Genomic DNA, 9,550 nt, shown 5'->3' with positions numbered 1-9,550 from the left:
ATGTTATTTTATATGAAATACTAAAAATATGTTTGTAATATTTCAAACATATATTGAAAAGAATAAGTGGCTTGTTATTCAGACAGCAATATAGAGGTGGGGAAACCATATAGATAAATGTAATTCATTATTTTCTAATAAATTTTTTTTCTTCTTTTTATGAAATGATTTGAATGAATTTTTTAACATGAAAGTTAAGTTTTAGCAAACAGATAACAATCAAGAAATAGAAATAAAGAATCAAATGCATTTATTTTTGCTTCAAAAATATTTATTGTATCCTGATTGATTGAAAATGTTATAAAAGCAAATGACATTCATACAGGAAATATGAAAACTAATTTAATTGAAAGTCAATTTTCATGAAGACATTGAAATCACTAGTCAAATACAAATAATATGAAGAAAGAAATCCTTTTTTTAAAAAACTGATTTATAAGCTTCTGATACTGTATAAAATATATTCGTTTTTATATAATAAGATGATTTAATTTGTTTTCTAAAAACACATTTATGTTAATTTTACTAATTAAAAAATTATATAAGCTAGAGTCATTTAAAAACTAAGCAGTAAGAAAAATTAATAAAACATTTTATTCTTTTACAAGGAATGTACAGCCTTCTTTTGATGGCAGGCCACAAAAACTAAAAATTGGCACGTTGGAGGCTAACTCGAATAAGGTAAAATTGTAAGCATTTAGATCACAATTTAAAGTAACATGTATTTACATAGTGGGAAGTAAAATTCATGATAAATTTTTCTGCAAAAACTGAACTGACTGCCATAAATAATTAAAAACTTAAACAAAATGGTTTTAATATTCAGGCCTGCACTAAGACAATAAGTGATTAAAAGAGCAGGATGACAAATCCAAAGGTAATTTTTTTTGAAGGCTCAAAATAACCTCTTTTAATATTCATATATATATTTTATTGAAAAAAAAAAGATTTTTATTAATAAAGTTGTTCAGAGGCTAAGTTATAAGCTTTGAAAGATAAATCTAGTCCATGGTCACAGGTTCTGCGAGTTTGTTTTTACTAAACAGATTAATAAAGTTTACAACAATTTATTTTTAAATGCATTTAGGAACAAAATGTTTATTTAATCTAAAAAATCATTGACTTTTGCTAGGCACTTCATTTTTAAACCTGGCATTTTTTAAGGTAAGCACTATAACCTCTTGTTTTGTATTGTACAGCTTCATAAACAATATCCTCAGCATTGCAAATACCTCTGCCTACGATGATAACATCTGTTCCATTGCTTATAACAGATTCGGGAGATTTATACTGTTGTCCTAAAGTATCGCCCTCGGCAGAAATATTCACACCAGGGGTCATGTGAATAATATTATCATCCCCTAAAAGTTTTTGCTGGCAAACAAATCCTATAACAAAATCAAGATGTTCCTTTGCCATTTCAATAACTTTATTCCTATAGGATTCATCAGTAAGTGCACCCTTTGAACTCATTTCGGCTATCAGTATGCACGCACGCTCTTGTCCTTTACTCGATAACTTCAAAGCTTCGATGATGCCTGATCCCGGTATTCCGTGCACGGTAACGATATCGGCCCATTGACTGATATTGTACAATCCATCTGAATATTGATGCATAACGGTATTGCCTATGTCGGCAAACTTGCGATCTTCCATAATAAGAAAATTGAATTTGCGAGATAAGGATTCCAATGAATTTGCAACGTCTGGGGTGAAATCATTTAAAACATCGATATGGGTTTTAAGCATGCATATATGCGGACCTACTTTTTCTGTGATCTCCAGAAGATGCTTAGAATGAACAACATCGACTGATACACACAAATTACTTTCTTTTTCCTTAATGATATTAAATAAGCGTTTTAATACAGGTTGTTTGCATAATGAAGCTCTTTCTTGAAATGGTTTGGTAATATCAGAAGGAATTACTTTCATGGGAATGTATGAATTACTTTTTAAGTAATTAGTTACATTTTTAACGAGAGTCTTGTCTACTTCGTTTATTTCGCAGTATCTTTTAAATAAATCATTAATATTGTACAACGAGTGCAGAGTTATACCATTGTTAGCTAGATTCTCCTTTCCTCCTTGCATTCTATTTAAAATAGCGATACAGTCAGTAACAATCAATCCTTCCTTTCTCAATACTTCAACTGTTTCGACGATACTTGAGCCACTAGAAACAATATCTTCAATAATTAAACACTTCATACCTTTCGTGAAAATTCCTTCCACCATTTTTTTGGTACCATAATTTTTGGCTTCCTTTCTTTTCATTATCATAGAAGTAGAGTAAAGGACAGAAAATACTGATGCAATAGGTAGAGCAGTGTACGGTACTCCACATATGACATCCATTTGGATATTAGATTCATTTTGTTTAACACGTATGTCCTCGACTATTTTCTTCACAATGTCAGGAAATGTTATAATCGCTCGCAGATCGATGTAAATGGGAGAAGGAACACCGCTTTTCAGAGTAAATTCACCCAGCTTGAAAACATTAATTTTTAGTAATTCAGTTAGTAATTCCATATTTTTTGCCATCCTGTAAAGGAGTCTTTTTATCAAACTGAAATGTAAAACGATAGTTATAAATTAATAAGACTTGTCATTCACGAATCACATGCAAAGCCGTCGGCCAGTTTCCGGTAATTAATATCATTCGCTCGCTTCCGGTAATTATTTCTTTTACAACTATGTACTATTCTTACGCTAAAAATTTCTTAATTTTTGCGTATACTTTAAAATAATTTAAAAAATTGAAGTAGAATTTAATATTCAACTGCTGTAATTTTTTTTTCTTCCTCTAAGAAACAGAAAAGTATTTTAGATGTTAAATACATAATTAAATTAGGCTTACCTTTATATTACAGTAATAGGGAGACAAAAACGTTGTTTAGTGATATTAATTAAAACTAAACAAAAACCTCCTTTTTGTTATGATCAAAGATAAGCAAATAAAACTTTACTACTTGCCAATTTATAATTAGAATTTGTTTTCCTGCTAAAATGTGTTAGTTTGGACGACTTGCGCGTTTGATAGCTTTATGTCCTTTTCCATCAAGTTCTTAGACTAAATAATGTATTTCGAGTTCTACTGAAATAATAGTTTAAACTATAATATTTATAAAATTTTTAGATATCTCGCTTGGATCTTTTAAACTCATAGTCAGAACTAATCACTATGAGTTTTAAGAATCAATAATTAAGTGGTTTTTGACACTATATTCAAACTCTTTACATAATAAAGACGTTAACAAGCAATGTGGAAATGCTAAAACTTGGAAATTGATTTTCTTTGAATGTATAAAAAAAACTAAAAATTTCAAATATATTTATTTAAACATATGAGACTGTAACTAGATTTAATTATGGAATCTGCTATTGATAATCACATATTAGAGCTAAGTAATGATACTGTGCAGTTTGAACCTGTGAGCAATTTAACGAATGTGTTTTATGATGAAGCTAACTGTCAGGTGTTTGCAGTTAGATCTGGTGGAACTACAGGAGTTGTTGTGAAGGGACCACAAGAAGTAATATCTTACAGTTTCCGCATGCTAGATAAAGGCGATGTTATGTCAATTAAGTTTTCTCCTGATAAAAAAATATTATCTGTTCAAAGAAGTTTTAAATCCATTGAATTCATGAATTTTAACGAAGAGCCAGATAGTCTTGAATACTCTCAAAGCTGCAAAGGTAAAAATATGAAAATTTTGGGATTTTCTTGGACCAATGTGAATGAAATTGTGTTTGTGATGGATAAAGGTATCGAGCACTACCAAGTTATACCTGAAAAACATACCTTAAAATCTTTGAAATCCTGGAGTTTGTCCTGTAACTGGTATGTTTATCATCCAGATAACTCTTTGCTTCTAATATCATCAGGAAGCTTATGCAACGTAATGCATCCATTTCAGTTTCGTCAAGGTACATGTTATAAGTTGGCAAGGTTTGAAATAGACTTGCCCGCAGCTCCAAAATTGCAGAAGGTTTGCTTACTCGAAAGGGATGTCAGTATTGCCACAGTATACAATAGAACTTGTATATTTGTTCTACGTCATCAACCTCGTACGGCAGGGACCCCGGGGGCTGAGATTGCTGTTTATAAAGTTATCAAAGATGGCCCCCCTCGTAAAACAGATATATTGCGGTTAGATAAGAGTGGTCGTTTTGCAATCAATGTCATTGATAATATTATTGTAGTTCATCACCAAGCATCTAAAGAATCAATGATGTTTGATATTAATCTACCGTGTTACAATGACAAATTCATATCTTATCATACCCCAATTGTTAGATGCCCCATAAAGCCTTTTGTGATTACGATTCCCGCAATGCCTAGTCAAAATTCGTTAGAGCAAAAGGTTATGTGCGAGTTATATTCGCCTAATTGGGTTGTTTTCTTACCAAATGTTATTATCGACCCTAAATTAGGTTTTATGTGGTATGTAAAAATGAATCTAGATCCTGTTGTCGATGTTTTAGAAGACAAATGTTTACTAGTCGATTTCTTGCTATTGAGACAAACCTCTAAATCTTTAATATTAAAAGTTTGTCACGATGCTTTGACGTCTCCCGGTCGGTTACCTCTCGATACCTTAGCAAAAATATTCGATAAATTAAATGAGATCTTCAAGCTCAACGCCGAGCTTCAAAGGCAAGATTCGATTAAAAACAGTCCACAAATTACATTAACCCATAAACCAACTGTTGTAATTGATCAAGCAGACATGTTCTCTCATGTATTCTGCATATTTGAAAAAGAAAACATAAGCCCTAAATTTGCCGTTTCTGTCTTGCTCGAGTACATTCGTTCTCTGATCCAATATCAGCAGTCTGTTCAACATTATCTGAGTAAATTGCTGATAAATATTATGGTTCAGAATAAGCAGTTTTATCAGCTTCATCAGTTTTTGCAGTATCAGATACTAAATGACTCAAAACAGCTAGCTTGTTTGATGCTAACTCTTGAGAGTGTTTATCCACCAGCGTATCAATTAGCGTTAGACATGCTTAAAAGACTCCAGAATACGAATGAAGAGATAGTTGAAGTGTTGTTGTCGCAGAAAAAAATTCTTCAAGCCTTATCATTTGTTAGAATGTGTGGAGCTGTTGATTCACTTTCTTCTCAAAAGTACCTATCTGCTGCTATATATACTGGGGATCCTAGAATATTTTATTCCGTATATAAATTTTTTGAGCAAAGAAATATTAGACTTCGAGGGTCACCAGACTTTGAACCAGGTGAACATTGTGAAGCTTTTGTGAAGTACTTTAATAACATTTATGGGACATTAACTTATGAATATGACAATTGATTTTGACCTCTATGTCTTTTTTTAACAAAAATGTTTGTTGGTAAATTAAAATAGTGTTATGTTTTGTGAATAAAATATATTATATTTAATTTAGAAGCATATTTTGTTTCAGTAAATTGTTTTTCATTATAAATTAGCTTGAAATATGTCTAAATCAGTGTTTCCCAACGTGGGGCCCACGCCCCACCGAGGGGCAATTTAATTGCAAAGGGGGGCAATTCAAAAATGGACTCGACATGAGTTTAAACCTTTTGCTCTGGGCCATTTAAATGCAATGCGAGATTTCGGTGACAAAATCGAAAGAAAAAAGCAATTTCTTAAATAATTGTGGTCAATAAATATTATGTGACTTAGGGATTTTTTAAGTGACAAACCTGAAATGAAGTATCTGTTTACAGTCGATGGTAAAGCATTTGTGAGTTATTTAGTCAATATCTTTGAAAAACTGAATATATTAAATAAGAAACTTCAAGGAACAAATAAAACTCTTGTTGATGCAAAAGCGAAGATATTTGGCTTCATTACCCTTATTGAGTTATGTCAGAAATATATTAACAACAAAAACTTTGAACAGTTTCATTGGCTCCAAAAATGTGAAGTAAATGATACCGCTTTACTTGTTATTGTCTATCATCTGAAAATTCTATCGGCTGATTTAAAAGAAAGATATTCTGATTTAAAACAAATTTATTTTCCAACATGGATGTTGCAGTCCATGTTAGTGGATTTGTCTGATATATCAAATATATCAAGAAGAACTTGCAGAAATGCAAAATGATGAGCCAGTTAAAACCTTATTTAATATGAAAGGAGTGATGGCATGGCTTCGTGAGGAAACAGAAAACAAATACCCAAATTCAATCAAATGTGCAAGAAAACTATTGTTACCGATTCCATCTTCATATTTAGCTGAATGTGGATTTAGTGCTGTAAATGATTTTATTGGTAAAAAAAAATCCGTCTAGATATAACACAACGGGGAGACTTGAGACTGAGGCTAACCAAATTGGAACCTAAGATAAAATCTACGTGCAGCAAGCATCAAGGGCAAGAATCTCACTTAATTAAAATATTAAATTATTATAGAAAAATATTTATTAAAATTATTTCGAATTTGAATTTTAGTTTTTCATTATATGTTCTGAAAATTTACTTACTTTGTTTCGCTAACAATTTCCTAAGTTTCTTAAGTGAGCAATTCGATTTTTTTAATATTAAAAATTATGTATATGTTACATAGGGGGGCATAAGAATTTTAGAAAGGCTTAGGTGGGGCATGGTACAAAAAAGGTTGGGAAACACTGGTCTAAATTATAAAACATGTTTCACTCGCACGTATTCAAAATCTGCTGAATTTGTTTCTGAGATAAAACAGTTATGGAAATGTTTGATAACAGAATGCGTTGCAAAATATGGTGACTTATATTTTTATAGAATTCAAATAATTAACTACTTAAAGAAAATATTGGGTATGTTCATAGTAAAGCTGATCAAAATTTGAATAAACTAAACCAAATATTTTTCAAAAAATGCTGACAGCAGATTTCGCATATAAGCTACTAATTATTGATTCTAGAGCAAAATTTTTCTTGTGTCATATTGTTCAACTCTTTTGTTTTAGTTTTTTAAAATGGTGGTTTTTTTCCGGTTAAATTTTATTATAATGGGAAAAGTAACGCCAATATTCTGAAGAAGAGCTGTGGTGGCTCATGGGATAGAGCCCCGTTCGCCTCCCAATGAGATGAGCCGGATTCGAATCTCGGCAATAGCTCATTGGTTCGCATTCTTCACCCAGCTCACACAGACCATAGCACTGATGCAAAATATCCTCAGTGGTAGACAGATCATGTGTCAGAGAGTCCCCTTGTTGTCTGGCTAACTGTGGAAGGTTTTCCTCTCCATGTAACGCAAAAGTGTGTAATGATGGCAAATTCTTCCCAATACTTGATCCAGGAGTTCCCTTGTCTTCTGGATTGGGTTCAAAATTACAAGGATATGGAGTTTAACATTGGTAGTCATAAACTGTAAATTTAGTCGGCTGTCCAATGACAGTTATAAAAGAAAATATTTTAAAGAGTATTAACCTTAACTTGCAAAATTTTAAGAGCTAAGAAGAATACTTAGCAGCCAGCTTCTAAAATTGTTGTGAATTTAGAAGCTGGCTGCTAAGTATCACATTAGCTGCAAAAAAACTAAAAAAAAAACAGTTTCTCATAAACATATTCTACTATTTTTTAGTGATATGGGTCATGTATGTCTTTTTGTAAAGGAATTAAATGCTCATTAAAAGAAAATCTAAGCAAAATTTTGAAAGAAATCTTTTAGAGAAAAAATAAATAAATAAATAAAAGTAAATATTTCCTATAGTTTAATAAAACAAATTATGAAATAAACACTAAGGCAGTAGGTAAATTAAAACTGTAACATTTCAAACTAACATTAAATGGATATATACATTAACATTGCCTTTGAGTTTTAAGAAAGAGTTGACTATAATTTTTTTAAAATCTCTTTCTAATGAATCTTCCTGCTTATAATTAATGGTAGAATAATTTCCAACAAAGCATAGTTATACTTTGTGAAATGTAGGATAAAGTAAAAAACGTGAATAAAGCTCAAATAAAAGTACATAAATGAACATACTAATCGTATAGAAAATAGTAAATAAATGAACTATACTAATAGTGTTTTTGGACATACTAATAGTATGTCATTTGTTATAGTCACATCGGTTTTTGCTTTAGTAGAATAATATGTTGAAAAAATGAGATAAAGAATTCTACTGATCTAGGTGACCTAGTGATAGGGATTTTTTGGTTCTTCATATTTGAATAGTTTTAGTTTTACTACATATTTCTTAAGTAAATAGTTAATAACTAATAGTTGAGAAATTTTAACACTAAACTTATTTTAAGTTATGAGTAAATTTTTAATCTCTAATGTAAACTCTACATGCTAGATTTCCACAAGCCTTAAGTGCAATTATAATATTCATTAATAAGTTAGTAAGAATATTCTTGTTTTAGACACTTTAACCAAAGATCTCCCTAAAAATAAAAAAGGGGGCTTTTTCTAAAAACAAAGGGGCACCTTCAGCTTTGAAAGGCACTAATCTTAAAAATTATACCAATTATATTTAGCTATATGATATTTAAACCCTTCAAATCAGTATTCAAAATACTCAAATAATTATGAGAAAGAATATTATATACATATTAACTTATCCTAAGAATAATTTGCTGTAGTTATGGTAATCTGAAGTTCTGGGTTTCTGCTACTGCAATCTCTTTTTTTTTTTTTTTACATAAAAAAAAAATTTTTTTTTCTAAAAAAAAGGGGGAGACATTTTTACAAAAAGGGCAAGGAGGGTGCATTTACCTCTGTAAAAAGGCAGGCAGGGTGGGCCATCCTTTTTAAAACACTCGGGGGGGGGGGGNGAATTTCGTTCCGGTTTTTTGGTTTTCCGAATTCCGGATAACGGGTTCTGTACTGTAACTTTGTATATATGTTTCGAAAAATTGTAATGTTGCGGCGCTATGTTGAAGTGATACTTTTATCACCATTTTTTGCGAATCTCGAGACCTCTGGGAAAACTAGACCAATAAATTTTTGTGAATAAAAAATAAAATATTAACATAAACAGTTTTCTCTATTTTTTAGCTTTTTTTAAATAAATAAATAGGAAATTTAAGTTATTTTTTACTATTTTGAAAGTGTATACATTATTATTTGGGAACGGTAAAAATGTTATTACATATTCATAATATAATTAACAGACCAAATACATAGTAAAGGACTGGAGGTATCAGATGCCAACAGTCAATGATCGACTAGAGTTTGAAGGGATCTTTAAATCCTGACATCTATGATAAAAGTAGATAATTCCATCAAAACTGAAATAGAGGTCAGACTTACAGCAAGAAACATATGTGTTTCCTCACAGCAGAAATTATTTAGATCATCTTGTATATCACGTACATTAAATTTAAAAATCTACAAAACAATATTGAGACCAGTTATAACCTACGACAGCCAAACCTGAACAACTACACACTATAAGGAAAGTTGCTTTTAAATTTGGAAAAAAAAATTATGCGAAAAATATTTCGACCTCTAAAGTGTGGCCATTTGTGGAGAATCAGAACGAATCTAGAAATAGAGAAACTATGTCAAAACAAGGATATAATTAACATGAGTCTAAAAGACTACAGAGGTTGGGTGGTCAC

At 30.9% G+C, this 9,550-nt stretch overlaps 2 protein-coding genes across 2 annotated transcripts; one reads left to right on the top strand and one right to left on the bottom strand.

The window, feature by feature from the left end:
- Window positions 1-249: 249 nt before the first annotated feature.
- LOC107436971 (uncharacterized) lies at window positions 250-2,547 on the bottom strand. The gene has a single exon (XM_016048816.4). The coding sequence runs from the start codon at window positions 2,545-2,547 to the stop codon at window positions 1,144-1,146; it is 1,404 nt and encodes a 467-aa protein (XP_015904302.1). The 3' UTR covers window positions 250-1,143.
- A 305-nt stretch (window positions 2,548-2,852) lies between these two features.
- On the top strand, window positions 2,853-5,413 carry LOC107436970 (regulator of MON1-CCZ1 complex protein bulli). Its single transcript, XM_016048814.4, has one exon. The coding sequence runs from the start codon at window positions 3,375-3,377 to the stop codon at window positions 5,322-5,324; it is 1,950 nt and encodes a 649-aa protein (XP_015904300.1). The 5' UTR covers window positions 2,853-3,374; the 3' UTR covers window positions 5,325-5,413.
- Window positions 5,414-9,550: the final 4,137 nt, after the last annotated feature.

Source organism: Parasteatoda tepidariorum, chromosome 10, assembly GCF_043381705.1.
Source record: "Parasteatoda tepidariorum isolate YZ-2023 chromosome 10, CAS_Ptep_4.0, whole genome shotgun sequence".
Taxonomy (NCBI): domain Eukaryota; kingdom Metazoa; phylum Arthropoda; class Arachnida; order Araneae; family Theridiidae; genus Parasteatoda; species Parasteatoda tepidariorum.
This window is presented reverse-complemented; position numbering and strand designations above follow the sequence as displayed.